Source organism: Tursiops truncatus, chromosome 1, assembly GCF_011762595.2.
Source record: "Tursiops truncatus isolate mTurTru1 chromosome 1, mTurTru1.mat.Y, whole genome shotgun sequence".
Lineage (NCBI taxonomy): Eukaryota > Metazoa > Chordata > Mammalia > Artiodactyla > Delphinidae > Tursiops > Tursiops truncatus.
The window spans coordinates 101,392,693-101,418,235 of record NC_047034.1 but is presented as its reverse complement, the minus strand read 5'-3'; the positions used below and the strand labels follow the sequence as shown (position 1 = coordinate 101,418,235).

General features: G+C 44.2%; 1 protein-coding gene across 1 annotated transcript in view; it reads right to left on the bottom strand.

The window, feature by feature from the left end:
• Positions 1–25,543, bottom strand: part of ABCA4 (ATP binding cassette subfamily A member 4) — a 111,253-nt gene that overhangs the window by 73,685 nt on the left and 12,025 nt on the right. Inside the window, exons 2-6 of the mRNA XM_073810836.1 lie at positions 20,338–20,427; positions 17,774–18,014; positions 16,618–16,757; positions 15,833–15,949; positions 14,738–14,935 (exon numbers count right to left, since the gene is read on the bottom strand). Of these exons, the coding sequence (XP_073666937.1) occupies positions 14,738–14,935; positions 15,833–15,949; positions 16,618–16,757; positions 17,774–18,014; positions 20,338–20,358 (717 nt within the window). The 5' untranslated portion in view covers positions 20,359–20,427. The remainder of the gene's footprint in view (positions 1–14,737; positions 14,936–15,832; positions 15,950–16,617; positions 16,758–17,773; positions 18,015–20,337; positions 20,428–25,543) is intronic.

Genomic DNA, 25,543 nt, shown 5'->3' with positions numbered 1-25,543 from the left:
GATAATCACAAAGGTTGAGAGAGTTTGAGGAGCACCACCTGCAAAGACTCAACTGCAAAAAAAAAGGGCAGAGGATCAGGGATGCTGCCCCAGGGGATGGAGTCAAAAGCAAGGAGACCTATAAACTTACTGTTTGCTTAACTCCGGGGTCTGGTGTCAAGTTTTCAGTGTGTCTAGATTTGGGGGTGAAAGGGGGGCTTAGGAACGCTGACTTGCTCTCATCCCTGCAGATTTAGTGAGGACCGCACTATCGGGCTGTCGAAGTATGCAAGTCGTCAAAATGACAAAAATACTCCCCGCTCTCACTCCCCAGCATGGGGAGTCAAGGGAGTGGGGTCACATCAGATACAAGCTGCTTTGAAGATCAGAAAGGCTGCTTATAAAAGAGTTTTAAAGAGAGAGAGAAACAGTCCCAGCGGTAAACCTTCCTGCCTCTCTGCAAACACACAGGGATGGCCAGCTGAGGCAAGAACAAGGAGGAAGAAAGAAAATAACAGAAAGCCAAAGTGATTTCATCAGGGAAATCATTCCCAGTTACAATTTTATGACAGGTAATGAGGATGGAGGAGGAATTTCCTAACATGTCTTTTTTTTTCTCCCCCAGAAGAGAAAAAAATTATTACCCAGAAAAGAGCAAAACTAAGAATTTCTTTTAATTTGAATATTGGGAATTGTCCACTTTTACAGATTTGTTAAAGCGTTGTATTTGTACTTGGATGTGTTTTATCCTTAACCTCCTGTTTCTATAACACACTGGGGTTATTGTGCGATGTTTCTTTCTTAGAATGTAACTCACAAGAGGTCAGCTGGCCTTGTCTTGATTAATCTGTTCATGGAATACTTACTGAGAGCCTGCAATGTGCCAGAGCCTGCTTGGCTCCAGGGGATACAAGGAGGAAAGATAAAATCTCTTACTAAAAGAAACTCCAGACCTAATGAGGGAGAGGGTTGGAGTAAGCCAACAATCAGAATGCAGAATGATCAGGTTCTGGTGAAAGCAAGCCTAGGGTAGTCTAGCAGCCCAGTGGAGGGGTGGGGGGGTGTCCCAGAGGGCTGCCTGGAGGAAGAGACTCCTGAGCAGGATGAGAATAAGCAGGAATTAGCCAAGGGAAGAAAGCAAGGGAAAGGTCAGCTCAGGCACAGGGAATAGCTCGCAGGGTTTCTGGAGACCTGCAAGAATAGAAGAGTGGTTCCCTTCCTTGGCTGTGCTTTAGAACCATCACGGAGTTTTAAAAGGACAACTGTACTCAAGTCCCACCCCAAACAATGAAATCAGATTCTCAAGAGGCAGGGCCAAGGCATCAGCATTTTGTCAAACACTCCCCAGCTTGTGCCAATGTACAGAGAAGAACGTAGGTGAGCAGAGGTGAGAGGTAAGAGATGTGTACTAAGAAGGAAGGTGGGGACCAGGTCAGTTGCCCTGCTGGGTTTGCAGGGTGACCAGCCAACTGAGAGGTTTCATGGGATGCAGGGCTTTCTATGCTAAAATCAGGAGTTTCCTGGCAAACCCTAAAAAGCCCCAAGAAACCACTGCAGGGTTTTAAGCAGAGGCATGACATATGAGATCAGACCGTGTTTCTGAAAGATCACTGGTGGTGGGAAGGGGGAGCACGAAGCCTGGTTAGAAGGCTGCTGATGTAACACAGGCTTAAAGGAACATATTAACTCTCCCACAGAGCCTGTGAGTTACCTGGAATCCTCATTTTATTGAAGAGACCTACCAGAGGTCACGCAGCTAGACGGTGGCAGAGCCTGCATTCTCTCCCCATTTTTCAACTCCAGGCCCAGACTTCCTCCCACACCAGGAGCCACAGGTAAAGCCTGATCCACAGGCTCTCCATGTGCTCATGACTGTCTTGCAAAGTAAGAGAGCACAACTATTACTTCTCTCTCTCTCTATTTTAAAATTATCTCTCTCTTCTTTTAAATCAGTTTGTCGAGTTTAGGACCGCATATATAGAGTTTTAGTATTGACAAATAGAGTGAACCTGAAATTAAATTTCTAAAATAATCATGAAAGTTCTTGGGGAGATGGAAATTCTCTGCAGTTTCTTTTAGCTGTGACACACACACACACACACACACACACACACACACACACACACACACACACACACACACAGAGTATTCTACCAATTCCCTCATAGCATCACAGGGCCCTTGGACAGACGGAGTCATAGAGAGGTCTTACAGTCTGATGTGCTTGATTACTGATGAGGAAACTGGCATCCTAGGGCCTTGCTCCAGGTCAATATAGGTCAGAAGCAGAATATGAATCCATGTTTTCAAGTGTCAGGCCTGAAGGGTACTGCTGTTCCTTCACATTGCTCTAAGAGTAAGCCATACTCCAACTACAAAGTGGGAGCAACAGAATTCCTAAACAAGGTCTCTTGCCCCTGTCCAGTAGGTCAGCACTGTCCAGTAGAACTGTCTACAATGATGGAAACGTTCTATTTCTGCCCTATCCAACATGGTAGCCAGTAACCACATATGGCTATTGCGTACTTGAAATGTAGCTAGTGCATCTGAGGCACTGATTTTTTCACTTTAATTTATTTAAATTTAAATAGCGACATGCGGTTACTGCATTGGTTAGCACAGCTCTAGAGACAGTAAGTTCCCGGAGGTCAGGGGCCATGTCTTATTCATTAGGTCTCTGGAACAGTATTTCCTCATGAAAGGGACTCAATAAGTGCCTACTGAATTGAATTAATTCAAATTTAGAAGTCCCAAATGCTGCAAGAAATATAACTTTACTACTGTGTGTTTTGAACATAATCCTGTGCACCCGAAATCAGATGGTAAACTAGGAGAAATTAGTGAAAGGTGAATTTTTTATATAATGTTCATAAGAGTATAACTCTCAGTGAAGCAAAAAAGCTAATAAAAACAAACACATTTTAATAATGTGACTTTCCGAGCAATCTAGCCCATTCTCTTTGAACTCTCCTTTCATGTCTTAAAGGGAAATCTATACTGGAATAAGCACTGATGTTTTCAGTGATATCGTTGAGTCCTGCAATGACGTGGGCTCCATCCTGGCTCTTTTATCAGGCAGCTGATTCACAGTCATGTTTCCTGTTGCATCCCCCTTGACTGGTACCCTGATACTCTCTGGAAAAACAAAACCAAAAGGTTCTCAAACACTCATTTTTACCCTGAAACATCTGATCCACTTTCAGAGTTGAATTATCATCTTTGGAAAGATGGTACAGGGTAGTGTTTGAATGCCATCCCCACTCTGCTGTTTCCTAACTGTGTGGCCTCTCTTTCCCTATCTGCGAACTGGAGATACGCCTACCTCATAGGTGTGTTCTAAAGATCACATGAACTTGTTTGGGAAGGGCCAGCCAGTGCTGCCTGGTAAGAATAAAAGTTGATGCTTACTGCAGGCTCACAATATGACCAAAACTGGTCCAAGGGCTTTGCTTATATTAACCCCTTGAATCATCACAACCACTTTATGATTATCACTCCAAGCTCTCTTAAGAGGCATGATGAGCAAACTTCCTCTGGAGAGAGCCTGTGTTTTAATCATGTAGGATACTAAACTATTTCACAAGGAATGAGGACTTGATGAATACCATTTTTATTACTGTTTTTGCAAAATATCTTGAAAATCAAGAGTCTAGTGGCTTTTAAGCCCCTGCCAGATTACCTTTCATTTATGACAGCTGTTTGTCTGGGGAAGAAGGCAGTTATTTTTTAAAAACAATATGGCTGGGAACATAACCCATCCCAAGCTGATCTATAGCAACTCATCTAGTTAGAACAATGCAACGGACAGAAGCCAAAGCTCTGTGTCCACCTGGGCAATGGAGGGTGGCAGTGGGGTGGGTCCTAAGCCACTGGTGTTCACTAGCTTGCTCACTGGCCCTTAGGTGAAAGTCAGACAACTCTACCAGAGGAAGGTCTTATGAAGCTAATCCAGAACATCTTCCTGAGGTCAAGGCAGAGCAATTGCAGATGTGGACATGAGTCAGAAGTCCCTGGGTCATCCACTGAGGTATGATTCATGATGTACCCTTGCATTCTCATGGGGAGGCCACCTGCCTAACAGCAAATGACCTCGTTCCCTTCTGGTACTTGCTCTGGTCCCTGAAGTTAAGATCTTGGCTAACGAGCATGTATATTGATGAGAGTGTGTACATGAGTGTGTTTGCGAGACAATGATGAATGACTAAACCCTTAACCAAGGTTTCGGATTTTGACATATCTGGTGTGGTCTGATTAGCTTGTAAGTTAACACATCGTAGGTTCTAATGAGACTGAAGCCAAAGAGTCTGTTTATAAAAGCTGTTTGGTTCTACACAGAGAGAAACTGTGTGACCATGGATGTTAGGGAAGAATACTGTAGGTAGGTAAGTAATGGCTAGTGTAAGAGGCTCAGCATAAAAATAGCACCAGTACTGGGAAAGAAATTCAAAGGGCATCTTCACTGATTAAAAATTCATTGTCTCACGGCTTCAGAGGCCCATTCTGGGCAAATTTTGCAAGCAGAATTCAGAATCTCAAAGAGGATTGTTATAATGCCCTGGGATAGCCAAGGGCAGTAAAGCAAGAGAAGAGGTTTCCTTGTTTCCTTCCATTCCCAACCACTGTGGCCAAAATCTGGGTGGCAGGACCACTGCCATTTGAAGCCCACACATATCCTACAATTCCTTGTTTGTTGTTTTGCTGATACTCACCAGGAACCAGAGTGCACCCTGGCGGAAGAGGTGTGGCTCTCTCCAGGGCAGGCAGCTGTGTTTAAGACCTCTGGAGAATGCAGTCACTTGTTTACACAGCTAAATCAAACACTACCTTGGGAGAAGCAGCTACAGTAGCAGCAGGCTTCCTTCTTCAACTGTGACCTCTCCAGCTCTAATTCAAATACATTAAGTAATAGATAAATTATCTATTAAGTGGGAAAGGATGTCCAGTGGAGGCAAAGAGAGAAAGAATCTCTTTTTCTGCTTGAACCTGATAATCAAAGGGGATTGGTACTCTGTGCTGACACAGTACTTTGACTAATACGCCCGGGACATGTGAGGGATGAGTCTTCAGGGATAAGAAAAGCACTACACTCTGAGAGACACGGCCTCTACAATCCTGCCTCTTACAAATTTGACTTCCACACTCAGGCTGAGAACAAAGTGGCTGATGAATGCCAAATGAGGTCTCAAGTGGTCCCGCTGGTGGACCTGGAGACACGTGGGGTTCCTTCTGGAAAATGCCAATGGATGCGGGCAAACATCCCAGAATGAATTTCCTGGCATATCTAGACCATAACACTCAAGATTTGTTTCCCAACACGTGGAAAAAGCCACTGGATAAAATAGTTTGGGGCTGTTTGAGTTGGTTGAGTTGGTGAGGTAGAGGCCAAAGGCGTTGCCATACATTTTATCTAACACACCGGGCACCGTGGACAGACGTCTGAAATGTTCAACCACAGAGAGTGAGGAAATGCACCATGACAGGAAAACAAAGGGATAGGAAATACACAGCTGTTAAAAAATGTCTGTTTCTAAAATAAATAAATACAATAATGAAACAAATAAAAAGGTCAGGTTGGAGCATGAAGACTCACTAGGACAAAGCCACCAGGTGCTGCTTCCTGTGTAGTTAGGTCCAGGGAGACAGAATAGCCTGGCTGACAACCGCAGGGGATTTTAGCTCTCAACGCTTTCTTGTTTAACCGTTCCAACAACTTTGGGAGGTGAGTGTTACCATATTAAAAATATTTCATAATCAGCAGAGCTGGGCACTGACCATCGAAAGGGTCTGCCAGTCACAAACACCCAGTCTAGCCACACTGGAGAACGCTGCCCTGGCTGTGGCTCCACTTATCCTCCTCATTTTTCAGGCAGGGGAACAGCGATATTGCCCGAAATCACAGAGCTGGTACATTACAGCAAGACTGGGGTTTCAGAAAGATCTCACTGGAGGCAGTCTGGGAGCTGAACGGAAGCAGTGAGAGACCACAGGCCCAGAGACCAGTTAGGAGAGATGGTACAGGCCGTAGTAAACAGAGGCCATACATGGAGAGGGTGAGGAAGGGGGATTTAGGAGATAATCTGGAAGATATCTGACAGTCCTTGGAGGATCTGTGACATTTTGACTTTGGATTTGTGTAACTTGTTTCTCCTCCATTAGACTGAATTCTAGCAGCTCCTTGAGATACCACTACTAAGGCCTTATTTAATGACAAGCTTATCTCTCTCAATAGAATGTGAGCTTCTAGGGGTCAGGGATTAATTGTATTTATTCAGAGGTAGGTAGTTCAATTCATGCGAATATATGAATGACTGAATGAGCTCAAATCTCTTTGGTTTCCTACTCTAAACCTAGTTATTTCCAAACAGAAAAGACTGAATCACAATAGTGTCTGTTTTTCTGAATATAACAAAATAATTGCTGTCCCTAACCAACTCATTATGTAATTTATCTAAACGATACTGACTGAACCCCCTACTAATATGCCCCTTGTGGTACAAGAAAGAACTTCCTCTTCAGAGCCAGACAGGTCTGGATTAGAATTCTGGATCCACGTCTTATCTGCTGTGGTATGTTAGGCAAGTCAGTTTTTAATTCTATAAAATGATAACAATTACGCCTGCTGGGCAGGTAGTTAGGAGCGTGGCATGAGATGACATGTAAGAGTGCCCAGCATAGTGGCTGGCTCACAGCAGGCTCAAACACAAGTTCCTTTCTTCTACCTACAACTCGAGCCAACCCCCACTCCTCCCCAAACTGTGTTCTCCTTCCTCAGCCCAGTTCTATGTTTCTGAGAGACCGATGAGCCATAAAATAAGGTCATTGCCCATGAGTTGCTTATGATCCAGTTCATGGCTCTTAAAATAATATTGCTCTAATGGTGTAGACTTTTGTACCCTTCTGACCTTTCCTCTACTTCTCCCTAGCCTCCCACTGCACATTTGGAGACAATGAATCAACAGAAGAAAGCACTAGGACAGATATTATGCAAATCCCTATACATCTGACTAAAGTAAATTACATGATCAGTAGCTTTACCTTCCTAATCCTATTTTTATTTAGGCTAGCCTGAAAAATACGCTCCCTGAGCACATTCTGGTTGGGTGGTGGTGGCATGTGGCCAGGACCATGCAAGGTACAGAGGAAAGGTGGTCCAAAAAAATCCCCCTACTGATAATTCATCAACAAGATAATCACCATGTAGATAATAAAGAGTTATGCACATATATTGAGTGTGTTGACAGCAGAGGTAAAAGCAGTTAATGAATACATGTTTCTTCAAGACTTAGGGAAAGGAAGTTGTACCTGGTTAAAGTACAATTTTATGCCTTGATCAGAGGTATTTTCATATTAAAGTGTGGCTGAATTCAGCTTTCTGATGCTAAATTCAAGACCTGAAATTCAAATATACTATGAAATTTAAATATACGGTGAATTCTAAATAGTATTCCATCTGTGCCAGGCCTAACCCTTCGCTGAACAAGGAAATCAAAGGGGAGGGGTGTGGATATTTGCTTTAACTAAAGGATTATCAGAGGAATTTTTCTAATTGTGCTTTTCTCAGAAGAAAAATATATGTGAATAAGACATATAAGTTATGAATGTAAGAGTATACACATACCAGTTTAAGATATTTACCTACATGAAGACTCATTTGCCCTCAGCCTCCTTAGATTTGGAGAAGAAGGTGATCAGAAGGCCTGTAGAGATGACTCTTTCCACGTGTTAGAGATGTGATGTTCCCAAAATGTCACCTTCACCCCTTTCCCTGGTTGACTGCCCACCTTCTGACCAGGAAGTCTGTCCTTTATTCTTGTTTGGTTTTTTTTCCCTGCTAAGGGCAGGGGATCAGGGGAAAGACTAAACACGGTTATGGGATGAATAAGGTTATAGAAGCCCTTTATTGAGGAGGTGCTGCAAGGGCAAAAAGAGTTCTGGAAAGTTCCCTCCATGCCTACTTTCTGGAGGATTTTTAGCCACAGCAATCAGAGAAGAAAAGGAAATAAAAGGAATCCAAATCAGAAAAGAAGAAGTAAAGCTGTCACTGTTTGCAGATGACATGATACTATACACAGAGAATCCTAAAGATGCTACCAGAAAACTACTAGAGCTAATCAACGAATTTGGTAAAGTAGCAGGATACAAAATTAATGCACAGAAATCTCTGGCATTCCTATACACTAATGATGAAAAATCTGAAAGTGAAATCAAGAAAACACTCCCATTTACCACTGCAACAAAAAGAATAAAATATCTAGGAATAAACCTACCTAAGGAGACAAAAGACCTGTATGCAGAAAATTATAAGACACTGATGAAAGAAATTAAAGATGATACAAATAGATGGAGAGATATACCATGTTCTTGGATTGGAAGAATCAACATTGTGAAAATGACTCTACTACCCAAAGCAACCTACAGATTCAATCCAATCCCTATCAAACTACCACTGACATTTTTCACAGAACTAGAAAAAAAATTTTCACAATTTGTATGGAAACACAAAAGATCCCAAATAGCCAAAGCAACCTTGAGAACGAAAAATGGAGCTGGTGGAATCAGGCTCTCTGACTTCAGACTATACTACAAAGCTACAGTAATCAAGACAGTATGGTACTGGCACAAAAACAGAAAGATAGATCAGTGGAACAGCATAGAAAGCCCAGAGATAAACCCATGCACATATGGTCACCCACCTTATTTTTTGATAAAGGAGGCAAGAGTATACAATGGAGAAAAGACAGCCTCTTCAATAAGTGGTGCTGGGAAAACTGGACAGCTACATGTAAAAGAATGAAATTAGAACACTCCCTAACACCATACATAAATATAAACTCAAAATGGATTAAAGACCGAAATGTAAGGCCAGAGACTATCAAACTCTTAGAGGAAAACATAGGCAGAACACTCTATGACATAAATCACAGCAAGATCCTTTTTGACCCACCTCCTAGAGAAATGGAAATAAAAACAAAAATAAATAAATGGGACCTAATGAAACTTCAAAGCTTTTGCACAGCCAAGCAAAACATAAATAAGATGAAAAGACAACCCTCAGAATGGGAGGTAATATTTGCAAATGAAGCAACTGACAAAGGATTTATCTCCCAAATTTACAAGCAGTTCATGCAGCTCAATAACAAAAAAACAAACAACCCAATCCAAAAATGGGCAGAAGACCTAAATAGACATTTCTCCAAAGAAGATATACAGACTGCCAACAAACACATGAAAGAATGCTCAACATCATTAATCATTAGAGAAATGCAAATCAAAACTACAATGAGATATCATCTCACACCAGTCAGAATGACCATCATCAAAAAATCTAGAAACAATAAATGCTGGAGAGGGTGTGGAGAAAAGGGAACACTACTGCGCTGCTGGTGGGAATGTGAATTGGTACAGCCACTATGGAGAACAGTATGGAGGTTCCTTAAAAAACTCCAAATAGAACTACCATATGACCCAGCAATCCCACTACCAGGCATATACCCTGAGAAAACCATAATTCAAAAAGAGTCATGTACCAAAATGTTCATTGCAGCTCTATTTACAATAGCCCAGAGATGGAAACAACCTAAGTGTCCATCATCGGATGAATGGATAAAGAAGATGTGGCACATATATACAAAGGAATATTACTCAGCCATAAAAAGAAACGAAATTGAGTTATTTGTAGTGAGGTGGATGGACCTAGAGTCTGTCATACAGAGTGAAGTAAGTCAGAAAGAGAAAGACAAATACCGTATGCTAACACATATATATGGAATCTAAGAAAAAAAAAATGTCATGAAGAACCTAGGTGTAAGACAGGAATAAGGACACAGACCTACTAGAGAATGGACTTGAGGATATGGGGAGGGGGAAGGGTAAGCTGTGACAAAGTGAGAGAGTGGCATGGACATATATACACTACCAAACGTGAAATAGATAGCTAGTGGGAAGCAGCCGCATAGCACAGGGAGATCAGCTCGGTGCTTTGTGACCACCTAGAGGGGTGGGATAGGGAGGGTGGGAGGGAGGGAGACGCAAGAGGGAAGAGATATGGGAACATATGTATATGTATAACTGATTCACTTTGTTATAAAGCAGAAACTAACACACCATTGTAAAGCAATTATACTCCAATAAAGATGTAAGAAAAAAAAAAAAGGAGTTCTGGAGCCACTGAACCGCTGTCCACAGAAGGGCCAGAATGGCCCCAGAGACATCCTCCTGGGCCTTCAGGAATGGACTGAAAGTCCTGATTGTAAACCAATTCACAAGGTTAATATGAAGAGTGGCTTCACATCCTGGTTAATGCTTACACACAGTCAGTCTGAGAAAAAGCTACGTTCCTCACGTGGTCTGTGGTTCAAGGGTGGACATCCTTGTGGTTCATAGAAAGAGCTGCCATGCATCAAATGGCTCTACTATGTGCCCAGCCCTCTCCAATCTCATCCTCACAGCTGCTTGGAGAGGGGGGCACTAACAGCCCCACCTAAGAGATGGGGAATCGGGGGCAGAGAATTTATACACAGGTTTAACTAGTCATGGCACAAATGTATTGAGTGCCCTTCACACTTCACTCACTTTATCTTTAACAACAACTCTGTGAGGTCTGTTGTGCTATCTGGATTTTACAGATAAGAAAACTGAGCCTTAGCAGGTAAAGTGTCTTTCCCAGAGTGATGTAGCTCATGGGCAGAGATCCAGGCCCATTTATCCTCACTGGCAGGTGAGAAGGTGCCCCAAGCCGTGGCCTAACATGGCATACAATGACCAAGCAAGGCAGCTCGGGAGGAAAGGGATACTCTCCAGGATACTCAGTGGAATTTCCAGTAACTAAGGCCTCACCCCGAGCAGAAAGAAAGAGGACTTAGCCCTTCTATTAGGTGAAGAGAAAACTTACTGAATCACTCCCCTTTCCTGTAATGACAAAAGGCTTAAAAGTTTGCTCTTAGTTCTTGGACCTTCTGTTGTTCAATACCACATGTGAGTGCAGCACTGACCTCAATTGACATAATTTACATTTTAGAGTATTTTTGCTGAATTTTCCTGAAATGATTTTTTTCGTTTTTGGAATAGGCAGGGAAGTAGGAACAAGGCTGGCCCAGAAGTTCTCACAGCTCTTTAATGAAAGTCATATTACTGAAAAGGAGAGGCTCAGTCAAGCCTTGAACAGCCTATGAAGGAACATGCTTGCTGCCCTGTCCCGGAGAGGCCCTTAGAGCCATCCCGAAGAGGTTTTCATGCCCTGTCTGCTACCGAGTAGTCCTCAGGATGAGAGCTGGGGAGTTTCCAAAGCTCCTCCAGACTTCCCAAAACACAAGGACAAAAGCAGAAAATTCCAGGACCAGTTGTAATGACTGGATTCTACCTCACCGCTTTTCAGACACCCCCCAAGCCCCCCTCCCCCCCTTCTCCTTTCAGTTTATTCCCCATCACTTTCCTCCTTCTTCCCGCTCCCCTGCTCCCCAGGGCAGGAAGATCAGAAACCTCAGCATAATTACCTGCTGGGTTTCTGCCACCATCAAAACCCCTCTTAGGAACCCCTGGGGCAGGCCATTGACCTGTGGCAGTCTTGGCCTTTGCTTAGGAGCATTTCGCTGGGCTAATGGGATTGCAAGGCCCTAGGGAAGTGTTGGTGGCTTATGTGAGATGCGATTAGCAGTTTTGTAATCCCTAGAGGAGCACCAGGAGTGGCTCAGTGGCTGGGCCTGATTTCACTAATTCCACTCTCCTCCTCCCAAACAGTATTTTTTGTTTGTTTGAATTTTACTAAAAAGTTAATATTTATTAAGTGCTTACTAAATGCCAGGCACTGTCTTAAGTGCTTTGCATGAATTAACTCAGTTAATTCTCATAGCAAGCCTATTAGGTAAGTATTATTAATATCCCCACTCTACAGATGCAGAAACTGAGGCACAACTAGCAGGGATTTGAACCCAGGTGGTCTGGCTCCAGAGACTGAATTCTTAACCATTTAATATATACTAAGTATCTGCTGGGTGCTTGGTGCTACATTAAGCACAAGCTACATGGAAAAAATGATCCTTCAAGAAAACAAGCCCTTTACATCACCGTGCAAATGTCAAGTCAAACCTAAGACAAGAAGTATTCTTTACACTGATACGTAGTACCTCACAAAAATATTGTGAGACCCACTGAACTCTATTCTGCAAGAATAAAGGAAGAGATTGCCTCCATCTGCACCCCATCTAAAAAATCCTGCCTATATTATAAGCACAGTGGTGGATGGTGGCGGGCATGGCCAGGGATGGGGACTTAGCTGGTAGAGGCACCGTGAGAAGAAGACGATGTCAATTGAGTAATCGTACAAGGGGACTCCAAGCTCCCACCAATCTAACAGGTTTGTAAAAATACAGATTACCAGGCCTCTTCCCTGGGAATTCTGAGTCAGTTGATCTGGGTTTGTGTCCAGAAATCTGTTTTGTAAAAAGCACCCATGGTCATTCTTGTCTTCAGACAAGCTGGGAATCACTTTGTAATGAGCTGAACTTTGGTCGTGCTGCTGCCACACCTGACCCCTTCTGAAACGCCACCTAGAGAGCCTGTGCCGATATTTCCATGGTTCTGGAGAGGGAGCATCACACACTCCGGGGAAATTCTGGTGGCACCAAGGGCAGCAGGGAGTCTTTAAGAGCACTGTGGTGACAGCAGGTGCCGGGCTTTTTCTCACGAGTTAGTTATCCTCAGGACCAAGGAGTCTGGGGAGAGGGGCGTGCTCTTGGGGGCCACTGGCTTAATTCCCTCTCCTATTGCCCAGAGCATCTTCTACCTGCTCATGGTTCTATATGACATGAGGCCCAATGGTAGGTGTGATAAGCCCTCAGGGGGAGATGTTCCCTGGAAGTTTGAGGTCGAGAATTCAAAAATAACTAGGATGGGCTCCTTGACTCTGATAACTCCAGCCTGCTGATCTGCCAGAGACGGACATGTTAACCGCTAACTTGAGTCTAACTTGAATATGGTCTGAAAGAGATGTAAAGAGGGGGCCAGGGGTGCACAGAGGAGTGAGTGACTAAACCTATGTCGAAGCAGAAGTGACATTTGAGAGCTAAGTCTCAAAAAGTGAATGAAGAGAAGCTCAGTAGATGGAGAAGGAAAAGTCCTTTCAGACTTCTCTGCCTTGTGTTTCTTCTTTTGGGGAAATACCCTCCCCCACTTCATAGTAGTCATGCACAGTCCATGAGACTCAGATGAAGCTAACTGCGCTTGCCTTACCTCGTGGTGGCACACGATCCGCTGAGGGATTGGGACAGGTAGAGCGGCCAGGCCAATCTGAGAACTCTCTAGGAGTATTATGTATGCTACGGGAAAGCCACTCCCTCTTTCTGTGTAGTTTTTGGGGTAAAGATGACCACTGAGGGCTGTGAGCAGCTGACACACTACCAAATGGAAAGGGTCTGGCTGAGATCAAAGTTGGGCCAAGGCAAGCAGAAAGGTAAAATGGAAGGACACAGTGTCCTAGGTCCCCTGAACTTCCGGGTTATGTCAACCAGTAAATTCTCTTTTTCACTTAAGCAAAAAGGCTTTCATAAATAGGCAGAGAAACAGCCATTTGCAAAGGATGAAATCATGAGAAGCTGGGGTGTCCCTGAGGGTGGTGGGAGGAGCTGTGGAGCAGAGATGAAGATGTGTGAGTGAGCAGAGGCTGGGAAGGTGGGCTGGAGCAGGTTTGGAAGGGACTTGTGTTCCCTGAGGATGAGTCATTAAGATTGTAAGAGTGGCAGTGATGCCAGCAGATGTGTGTTTGGAATGTAACTCCGGTGTCAGCGTGGAGAAGCGCCTGAACCAACAGAGACTGGACCCTGGAGTCCAGGGAGTGAGCCTTTAGAACAGGCTAGTGGAGAGATGACAAGGCCTCTGGGGCTCAGAGAGCCTGGCAAGCAAGAGGAGGAGTGGAGAAATACCTAGAGATGAGGAGCCAAAGCTCAGTGACTGGACGTAACAGAGGCAGTGGAGGAGTCAGGACAGCAGGCTCTGAATTCAGGCACACCAGATCTGCATCCTGTCTGTTCTACCTAATAGATGTGAGATGGGATCTTATTTAAACTCTTTAAGCCTCAGCTTCTGCACCTGTAAGTGGGAATGATGATAGCATACACTTGATGGAGCTATCAGAGGATTGAATGAACTAAGGTACGTAAAAGCGCTTAGCACGGTGCTTGGCAAAACGTTACACAGTAAGTGAGAGCTGTTGTGTGGAAGGTGATTTAAGGTTGACCCTTAAACCTCTAGCTTGAGAATTTGGAAAAATGCAGAGGACCGTGATCAGGATAGGAAATGCTGAAGGAGGATAGGTTTTATGGGTAGTGAGAATACAAGTTTGTTTTGGACACGTTGAGGCTGATGTGCCTGTATAACCCGGGGGTGGGAGTGACCAGCAAGCAAGGGGACCTCGGAACTTGAGGTTTGGTGGACATACCAATGGACAGCCAGTGAAGCAATGGCAGACAGGAGATGGCTGAGGACAGACACGACACTGTATGAGCTACAAGGCAGAAGGAGTAGCCAAGGAGGAGTCAGGGAGCTGTTAGGAGGCAGAAGATGTGAAGAGGGAACTATTTAATTGTGGATAAGCTGTTAGAGAACAGGATCCATCTCTGGGGGCTGTGGGAATTCTTGTTTCTTCAGTGGGGAGAATGAGATTTGAAACCCAAGACCACTTGACTTGCTAAGGGACCTCTGGCTCCACCTACAGGGCTGTCCTGGAGGGGCCCAATGTGGCCCTCAGGTAGCTTGCTGCCCTTACCTCCAGGTATTGATTAGCCAGGCGTAGTGTGCGATCAGTGATGTTAAATATATCCCTCCAGTCGAAGTTGTCCATGTCATCAGCCTGGCCCTCTCGTGGGCCCCTATAGAGGAAGTTCAGTACGGCTTCGGCAGTAATACCTTCTTCACCAAGCTGCCTATTCCAAGAGGCTTTTACTGTTGGGTTCTCCAGGGTGTCCTTGGGAAGAAGCAATACAGTTACAGCATTTAGAATTCCACAGGGCTTCCCTGGTGGCGCAGTGGTTGAGGGTCCGCCTGCCGATGCAGGGGACATGGGTTCGTGCCCCGGTGCGGGAGGATCCCGCATGCCGCGGAGTGGCTGGGCCCGTGAGCCATGGCCGCTGAGCCTGCGCGTCCGGAGACTGTGCTCCGTAACGGGAGAGGCCACAGCAGTGAGAGGCCCGCCTACCGCAAGAAAAAAAAAAAAAAAAGAATTCCACAGGATCTTTGGTCTTGTTTTTAGGCCATTTCTAATTTTTAACAAATGGGATAGACTTTAAGGCTCCCTAAAAATCTAGTGGGTTTTCTTCCTCATAAAGCATATCTATCTATACCCCATTTCCCCCCAATACATAGGTCTCTACAACAGAGGGGAGACGTGTATGTGGGGATGGGGCAGAGGGACAGGGAAATGGTATATAGGAAGCTTTCTTTTTCTTAAGGATTTTCTTTGGTTCCCTTTTAATTATCCCTGCTATGCAGGACTCTTATCTCCTGGTTTTGTGAAACTGAAAATGAGACCAGAGAGACACGCTCAACCACCTTTTGCAGTTACAGAGCTGGCCCCTTGGGGAGATGCCCCTTTGAATGTGAGGCCCTCAAGTGAATTCATAACAGGAAGAAACCTCAGGAGGTTACTGGTCTTATGGTGGTTTTCACATTTCCCCAGAGTTTCAGAAACCTATATCCCACCCAAAGCCGGTGATTCCACATGATGACAGCTTCCAAAACTGGTGCTTATTATATTTTGATCTAACTCCAGGGGTGATTAACCCTATATTGGGTAAAGGAAACAAATGGAACTTTCCTGGCCTTTCTCCTCCCCCCGCCTCCCGACCTCTAATACCATCCGTACTCTGATCATGGTCATCTGCATGCTCTTGTCAAAGAAGTACCAGATCTGGGGCCCTACTTCTTCCCAGGCTTTGACCAACTTCCTGAAACGCTCCAGCTCTTCAAACGTCGAGTTGGCCTAAAACCAGACAGAGACAGCAAAAGAATGGAGAGAGAAAAAGTGAGAAAGAATCTTGGTTGTACCTTTCCTGTCACAAACCCTCAATATTTAGGAAAGGCTTTTCAAGGAAGTGTCTTTATTTTCTCAGTTGATTGATATTTCCCAGAACAATCAGCTATTTCCCACCCTCCCAGATTGACAGAATCTTATTTCTTAGTATCTCAGAGGTACTCATAATATTGATGATGTTATTGTCTCAGAACCTCATTAAAGCTGGATTTGGACTCCCTGTGAGCAAATGCTCTTCCTCCCTTCCTCCCTATCTTTGTCTGTTCCGCGTAGCCAGGCTTCAGAGAACTGTGAACTCTTCCCTTAGGGATAGAATTCAGGCAGTGAGGAAGAAAATCTCATTGTAGGCTGCATAGAGAGGGGAGGGCCAGGCAGGGGCATTGGTGCAAAGCCTTCCAATGATGTCTGTGGATGGGGGAGGAACCAAGAGTCCACTTAGCAAAAAGCAAACATGAGGCCCACCACCAGGAGGGCACAGTAAAAAATATAGACACACACACACACACCACACACACCACACTCATTCACACATACACACACATGCATGCACACACACTCTCATTCTACTGGGTAGCCAGAGGAGAAGGCAGAAGGGACAAGACCAGCTGGGACCTTACGTTCTTCAGTATCCTGCGTATTGCGGGGGAATCCGGAGTAAAGAGGATTTTTCCCATCAGCAAAGGCTTTGCTGCCCTCCAGGCTATTTTGGTTAGAGGGTTTGACTCCAGGCTCTGGATCAATGCATTACAAAAGGTTGCTGTCAGGAGAGAAGGGACAGATTTTACAGAAACTCCCCGTTGCTCACAGCTAAACATAGTCATTAGTGTGTTCAAATCACATGTCTCATTCAACTGTATGCTGGAGGATTTGACAAATAACCTAAATTAATAGGCTGTACCCCACCAATAACAAGCTCATCATTAGTAAGTAAAAATGCCACAGTGCATCTCAATAAAGGCCTCATCAGAGAAACAAAGGATGGGGCTTGCCTTGTGGTTTTTTTTCTGCTTTAGAGGAAGGTTGAGAAGCCTGCTTATGCTTATTGCAAGGAACAGAGGCCATTCTCAGATGAAAGGGACCAAGAGGCCAAACAAGGCCTCCCCTTGCAATCTCAGCTTTAGTCTCAATAATTTCCTTTCAATTAGCTGCTTAACTTCTCTGTTGTGTGTGGCTGTCTTAGGGCCCAGCTGCTTTTGGTGTGTGCCTTGCTGCTGCTTTTCAATTTTTAACTAGAGGGTTGCCCAGCTGCATTTCGTCCGCACCCCACCCTCCTTTACCCCACAGGAGCCAAAAAAAAATAGTGAAAGGTGGGAAAGATAACTTGCCAGCAACTTGCCATTTGGAAAATAATTCAGTACTACACACACGGATTTTCACTACATTGTGTTTGTAAAAACATCCCACAGCCATGTTTACTCTCCAGAGCCCTTCTGACCCCAGCTCTGCTTGCAACTCTGGGTTGCCTCCTCATTTATCTTTCTCTTCCTCTAGAACGTAACCCTAGTTCAATCAGATCAGTGGGAAATGTCCCCTCCGTTCCCATTCCAAGTGGGTCTCAGTTCTTTCCATGGCTCACTTCCAGAATTCTTTATGAGCACTGTCCGCGTCCTGCTTGGGGAAATGGACTCTCTGGAAGGAGAAGCCTCTTTGCCCAAGGCCCCTCAACAAGACCAAGGGAAAATCGACCCCAGGATTAATTTCACCTGGAAGTGTTAACCCATCAGCTTAACCAACATCAGAAGCCAATTTATATGCAGGACTTAGAAAACTTACTTGTTCTTTTGTCATAAGAATAGATAGGATCTTTCCTTGTGGAGTCAATCCCCAGGAAGGCTTTATAGTTATTGTCTTCATACCAGTTGAAGGAGAACACCCGAGAGCCTCCTCCCTCTGGGTAGCCACACAAGAGGTCAGACAGGGTGCCCATCAGCTGTGTGAACGTCTCTGGACCGCCAGTCTGCACGAGTGGCCTGGTCACCCACAGCAAGTCTTGAACACTTGGTCGGTGGATGAACTATGGCAAGGCAAAGGCTTCAGGTTATGCTAAGGTAGTCAGAGTCACAATCCACTGTGAAGTCAAAGCTCCAAAGTTTGGGGAGACCTTTGCATAGGCATTTGATTTCCAGGTTTGAAAGAAAACATATATATGCTTAGCAATCCTTAATCCAGCTGTGAAATAAAATCTACTGCCATCCACTCAGGGCCTAGGAGGAAACTAGGATGAGCCTTAAAGAAAATAAAAGAGTTAACCTGCGAAGTATTTCAATATTATTTCTCTTTTCCAGTCCATTTAGTTTGAATTCCTTGGGAATGTGTCCTTGGGGAAACATAGAGAATATTTCTCTACCAGTCAGTTCTTAGGTTCTGTTAACCTACCAAGATGGAGCTACTGGAAAACTGGGAAATAAAATAGAGGAGTAGCTCTGTCCTAGAAAGGCAAAGTCGGGGCAAATTTCTTTGGCCAAATAGTTTAGAATTTAGCTTTCTATATTTGGAAAATTATCTTCTTATTGGCTTAGCTTTACCAAATGTGAACTCTTCCATTTCCCTGAAATGTGTGGTTTGTGGTTTCTTTTAGTGTTTGTGTGTGTGTGTGTGTGTGTGTGTGTGTGTGTGTGTGTGCGTGCGTGTTTTAAGATCTAAGCAAATATAGAACAGATGAAGTCTCCATTCTTGGGAAAACTATTTTTAAATTCTTCACCAAACTAAGAAGAGGCTGGTGGTCATCTCTCCATATTGGTACCGGTGGCACTCAGTGGCCTTGTTTTCTGAAGGTAGATCTAAAATGCTGAGAACTAAGTTGAGGGCTGCCAGAGTTGCCAGGGTCTCAGTTCCCATAATACCATTTGACTTTAAAGGAAAATACAAAATAAAAATCATGCTGCTTTTATTCCCAAAACACACTTGGTTACTTATTCTCAAAGGCACTTGGGGATTTAAAAAACCATTAGAAAAAAACCATTAGGATTCAAACAGGTGAGACTGAAAACAGTTCTCCCACTGCAATAAGTGATGTTTACCGGTCATCTCCTCTCTGTCCACATGCCAACACTTGCTCTCTGAAACTGCTGAGCGCCATGTAGAATCCACATATTGAGTCATGCCTATAATCACAGTCTAGGCTTCAATAATAAAGATGGAATCTCAAACTGCTTCAACAACAGTTAAGTCTTATGACAGCCTTGTAAGGGGTTATTACCATTATTATGTTGCTCATTTAACCAAAGCGCTCCGAGATGAAGGGGCTGTTCCAGAGTCAAATAGTCTAGTATTAGTTAACATAAATTGGGCCATCTGCTTCAACGCAGTCACGAATGCTAGACTTGCTATCTAGACAGACAAGAAACCTTCTGCAACTCCCACATGGAATTAAGAGCTTTAATATGCTTTGGAGATTAAAAAAAAATTCTCTAGCAACTTCAACCCTATTATACTGATATGAATTTTTAAAATGCTTATGAAGAAAAGAATGTTAAACACAGACTCCCCCTGCAGCAGGTGGCCATCAGTACAATAGGCCCTTCTCTAACTTTCCCTGCACGGCACTCTGCGCAGGCTGAGCTTAGTTTTATGAGGAGAGATTCTAACCATGCAGCTTTCCAGGTTGGCAAAGCCCAAGTCAGCTGAGAATACTGGAGGGGAAAAAAAGTTTAGGGAAAATTATATTTCCCCTTTTGCCTCTCTTTCATAATCCTCATTACACTTGAAGATAATTGTTCGTTTCACATCTCTCTTCCCTGTTGGACTATACATTTCACAAGGCAGTGACCATATCTGTCTCTTCATCATTATGACCCCAGCACCTCTCATCTGTTGAGTGGAGAATCATTTTATATATGGGCAAAGGCTTGGCATTTGATTAAACTGTGCGCATCTTTTACAAAACAACACAAAAAGTCACTATCTTTGTGATGAAATGAGTATGTAATATGTATGTAAGACACTTAGTGCCTGTAAGCACTGTGTACGTGTATGCGATTACTATTAATGGTATAGATTTATGTGGATTTCAAGAGCATAATAGAATATTGGATCACATCAGAAAGAGCGGAAAGACTTAGATTCAGCTGTCAGTCCACTAATAATCTGCTACACCAGACAGAGTGTTATTTCTTTCTAGGTGTGAAATTAGACGAACAGTTCCTTTCTTACTGCCTCCGACCCAGGAGCACAGATAATTAAGGATATGAACAAGTTTTTGAAATTGCTAGATGGAAAGATCAAATGTATTTCTCCTTGAACAGGTCTGAGGTACAATTAAATTATCTGACGTAATAAGTGTGATAAAATGGTGGAAAGATATAATGAAATTATATTACTATCATCAAGCCACTTACTTCTTGAATTCTTGGCGACATATCAGATAATATTCTTCCCCACGATCTCAGATTGATACCTTGAGAACTGCTGTCCAGGAGTTTGGGAAGCTGTAATTTATAGGAAAAAATATTTTTAAAAATATAGTACATATATGTAGTTCTACATATATACACGGGTGCTATCTGATCTCCTGTATGCTTGAAAAATATTTCCTCCCTTCTTTTTGATCACGGAACCTCTTCTGAAAGATTGCTTTCAGAAACAAACTTCTTTCGTCTACTCGAGAAAATCAAAGGTTCTTATTCTCAGCCCTGCTGAGCTAGGCAATCACAAATAGTTTCATGGTGACATTAAATACACCAAAGTGATTCTGATTGCTGGTTTAGCAACACCAGACAAGGCTCCTGGAGGAAGGAAGACAGAGCACAGCTGCTGGGGTGTAAAGGAAGGCCACGTGCAGAGGGTGCCCACCTGTTCACCTCGGGCTTCCTTGTCATTGTTGTCCCTTTATGTCCCTTCCAGACAGGTTGTGTCTCTTCCTCTGTTCAGCACCACTCTTATGGAAGATTCGGCCAACTCCAGAACCTTTCTTTTTAAAACTGCGATTGGCAGCCTTAAAGAGAGAGAAGTTCCCTTGCAATCGATTCTCTAAGTGACGCCAGTGTTCTGGTGACCCCAGGCCCACGCGGCGATGCAGAGCTGTTTGTGCATTTTCCACCGCGGTGGGGAACGTGGAAGTTCACAAGCTTGCTGGCTCCAAGTCCCAGAGCCTGAGGTGAACACCTTGTTTTCCAGAAATCAAGTGCAAGTCCTGAATGAATAACTTCATTCTTCATAGTTTCAAAAATGATTGAATCACCGAGTCTCTGTTTTTTAGGACTGAATTCTAACTTTTAAGATTGTGATTTTCAAACTCAAGTGTGCATCTTGAGTAGGCCTGGAGGGGAATCTTCATTTTAACAAGCTCAACATATAATTCTGATTCATGCATTTATGGACCACAAGCCACAAGCCTTGCCTTTTTATTTGCCAGTGTGGCTCTCCTAAATGATGGGTGTACTGATCCAGCTGCGGCAGAGAAGAGGAGCAGGTGGAGTTAGGCTTTGAGCAGCCCAGCCTCCTATTTCTAGCTGTGGTCCTGCTCCACTCTCTCCTGGCTGTAGGTGCAGGAGCCCTCGTATTCTCTCTGACTCTGAACTGAAGAATAAGTGTACGTACACTCTTGGAGCATCAACATTTCACGCTTACTTTCTAACTGTAATATGAAAGGCTTTGTTACATATGAGAGCTACAAAGCAGACAGGTGGAGAATTTTCTAGAGGAAGGAGCAGCAAAGCCACCAGTGAAACTATACCCCTGAGAAGAGTCTTCTCTCCTTAACCTTAACACTGGGCCTAGGTTTTGGTCTTGCCATGACTACTTTTCAAACTCCTTGAAAATAGCTTCAGTGTATGTTGGGCAAAGCGCTTTAATTGCCGAGAAGAACAGGTAGGAAGGGAGGAAGCCAGCAGGTAAAAATGTGTGCCAATGGCAAGATATCACTCAGTCCTGTTGACTCTCCCTCCTAGCTATCTCCAATAAGATCTGTCATAGATGAAAGGGGATCTAAGATACACATCAGTTAAAATGCCATTGTGGACCTTATTTTTTTTTATTTTGATCTGAACAAACCAGCTGTAACGATCAGAGGGAAAGTGAACATAACTGGGTATTTGGTAATGTTGAGGAATTAATGTTAATTTTGTTGGATGTGATCATAGCACTGTGGTTTTGTTAAAACAAGTAAGTTTTTATGTTAGAGATACATAGGGAAATATGTGAGGATGAAATGTTGTCTGTGGTTTGCTTTAAAAGACTTCAGGGAGGTTTAGAGGAAGATGGCGGAAGAGTAGGACACAGAGATCACCTTCCTCCCCACAGATACAACAGAAATACATCTACACGTGGAACAACTCCTACAGAACATCTACTGAATGCCGGCAGAAGACCTCAGACCTCCCAAAGAGAGGCAAACTCCCAAAGAGGGGCAAGAAACTCCCCACGTACCTGGGTACGGCAAAAGAAAAAAGAAAAAACAGAGACAAAAGAATAGGGACGGGACCTGCACCAGTGGGAGGGAGCTGTGAAGGAGGAAAAGTTTCCACACACTAGGAAGCCCCTTCGCGGGCGGAGACTGCGGGAGGCGGAAGGGGGAGCTTCGAAGTCGCGGAGGAGAGCACAGCAACAGGGGTGCGGAGGGCAAAGCGGGGAGATTCCCGCACAGAGGATCAGGGCCGACCTGCACTCACCAGCCCGAGAGGCTTGTCTGCTCACCCGCAGGGGCGGGCGGGGCTGGGAGCTGAGGCTCGGGCTTCGGTCGGAGCGCCGGGAGAGGACTGGGGTTGGCGGCGTGAACACAGCCTGCAGGAGGTTAGTGCGCCACGGCTGGCCGGGAGGGAGTCCGGGGAAAAGTCTGGACCTACCGAAGACGCAAGAGACTTTTTCTTCCCTCTTTCTTTCCTGGTGCGCGAGGAGAGGGGTTTAAGAACGCTGCTTAAAGGAGCTCCAGAGACGGGCGCGAGCCGCGGCTAAAAGCACGGACCCCAAAGACGGGCGGGAGACGCTAAGGCTGCTGCTGCCACCACCAAGGGGCCTGTGTGTGAGCACAGGTCACTATCCACACCCCTCTTCCGGGGAGCCTGTGCAGCCCGCCACTGCCAGGGTCCCGGGATGCAGAGACAACTTCCCCGGGAGAACGCACGGCGGGCCTCAAGCTGGTGCAACGTAACGCCGGCCTCTACTGCCGCAGGCCCGCCCCGCACGCCGTGCCCCTCCCTCCCCCCCGGCCTGAGTGAGCCAGAGCCCCCGAATCAGCGGCTCCTTTAACCCCGTCCTATCTGAGCGAAGAACAGACGCCCTCCGGAGACCTACACGCAGAGGCGGGGCCCAATCCAAAGCTGAGCCCCTGTGAGCTGTGAGAACAAAGAAGAGAAAGGGAAATCTCTCCCAGCAGCCTCAGAAGCAGCGGATTAAAGCTCCACAATCAACTTGATGTACCCTGCATCTGTGGAATACATGAATAGACAACGAGTCATCCCAAATTGAGGAGGTGGGCTTCGAGAGCAAGATCTATGATTTTTTCCCCTTTTCCTCTTTTTGTGTGTATGTGTCTGTGTGAGATTTTGTCTGTATAGTTTTGCTTCCACCATTTGTCCTAGGGTTCTATCCGTCCATTGTTTTTTTTTAAATTTTTTTTCTTAATAATTAATTTTAATAACTTTATTATACTTTTCTTTCTTTCTTTCTTTCCTTCCTTCCTTCCATCCTTCCTTCCCTCCTCTAGACAACGAATCATCCCAAATTGAGGAGATGGACTTTGAGAGCAAGATTTATGATTTTTTCCCCTTTACCTCTTTTTGTGAGGGTGTATGTGTATGCTTCTGTGTAAGATTTTGTCTGTATAGCTTTGCTTCCAACATTTGTCCTAAGGTTCTATCCGTCCCTCTTTTTTTTCTAAATAACTATTTTTTAATTCAATAACTTTATTTTACTTCATTTTATTTTACTGTATCTTCTTTTCTTTCTTTTTTCCTTCCTTCCCTCCTTCCTTCCTTCCTCCCTCCCTCCCTCCTTTCTTTCCTTCTTGCCTTCTTTTCCCCTTCCTTCCTTCCTTCCTTCCTTTCTTTCTTTCTTTCTTTCTTCATACTTCTACTAATTCTCTCTACTTTTTATTCTGAGCCGTGAGGATGAAAGGCTCTTGGTGCTCCAGCCAGGAGTCAGGGCTCTGCCTCTGAGGTGGGAGAGCCAACTTCAGGACACTGGTCAACAAGAGACCTCCCAGCTCCACATAATATCAAATGGCAAAAATCTCCCAGAGGCCTCCATCTTAACACCAGCACCCAGCTTCACTCAATGACCAGCAAGCTACAGTGCTGGACAACCTATGCCAAACAACTAGCAAAACAGGAACACAACCCCATCCATTAGCAGAGAGGCTGCCTAAAATCATAATAAGTCCACAGACACCCCAAAACACACCACCAGACATGGACCTGCCCACTAGAGAGACAAGATCCAGCCTCATCCACCACAACACAGGCACTAGTCCCCTCCACCAGGAAGCCTACACAACCCACTGAACCAACCTTAGCCACTGGAGACACACATCAAAAACAACGGGAACTACGAACCTGCAGCCTGCAAAAAGGAGACCCCAAACACAGTAAGATAACCAAAATGAGAAGACAGAAAAACACACAGCAGATGAAGGAGCAAGATAAAAACCCACCAGACCTAACAAATGAAGAGGAAATAGGCAGTCTACCTGAAAAAGAATTCAGAATAATGATAGTAAGGATGATCCAAAATCTTGGAAATAGAATGGACAAAATGCAAGAAACATTTAACAAGGACCTAAAAGAAATAAAAATGAAACAAGCAATGATGAACAACACAATAAATGAAATTAAAAGTACTCTAGGTGGAATCAATAGCAGAATAACTGAGGCAGAAGAACGGATAAGTGACCTGGAAGATAAAATAGTGGAAATAACTACTGCAGAGCAGAATAAAGAAAAAAGAATGAAAAGAACTGAGGACAGTCTCAGAGACCTCTGGGACAACATCAAATGCACCAACATTCGAATTATAGGGGTCCCAGAAGAAGAAGAGAAGAAGAAAGGGACTGAGAAAATATTTGAAGAGATTATAGTTGAAAACTTCCCTAATATGGGAAAGGAAATAGTTAATCAAGTCCAGGAAGCACAGAGAGTCCCATACAGGATAAATCCAAGGAGAAATACGCCAAGACACATATTAATCAAACTGTCAAAAATTAAATACAAAGAAAACATATTAAAAGCAGCAAGGGAAAAACAACAAATAACACACAAGGGAATCTCCATAAGGTTAACAGCTGATCTCTCAGCAGAAACCCTGCAAGCCAGAAGGGACTGGCAGGACATACTGAAAGTGATGAAGGAAGAAAACCTGCAACCAAGATTACTCTACCCAGCAAGGAGCTCATTCAGATTTGATGGAGAAATTAAAACGTTTACAGACAAGCAAAAGCTGAGAGAGTTCAGCACCACCAAACCAGCTTTACAACAAATGCTAAAGGAACTTCTCTAGACAAGAAACACAAAAGAAGGAAAAGACCTATAATAAGAAACCCAAAACAATTTAGAAAATGGGAATAGGAATATACATATCGATAATTACCTTAAATGTAAATGGACTAAATGC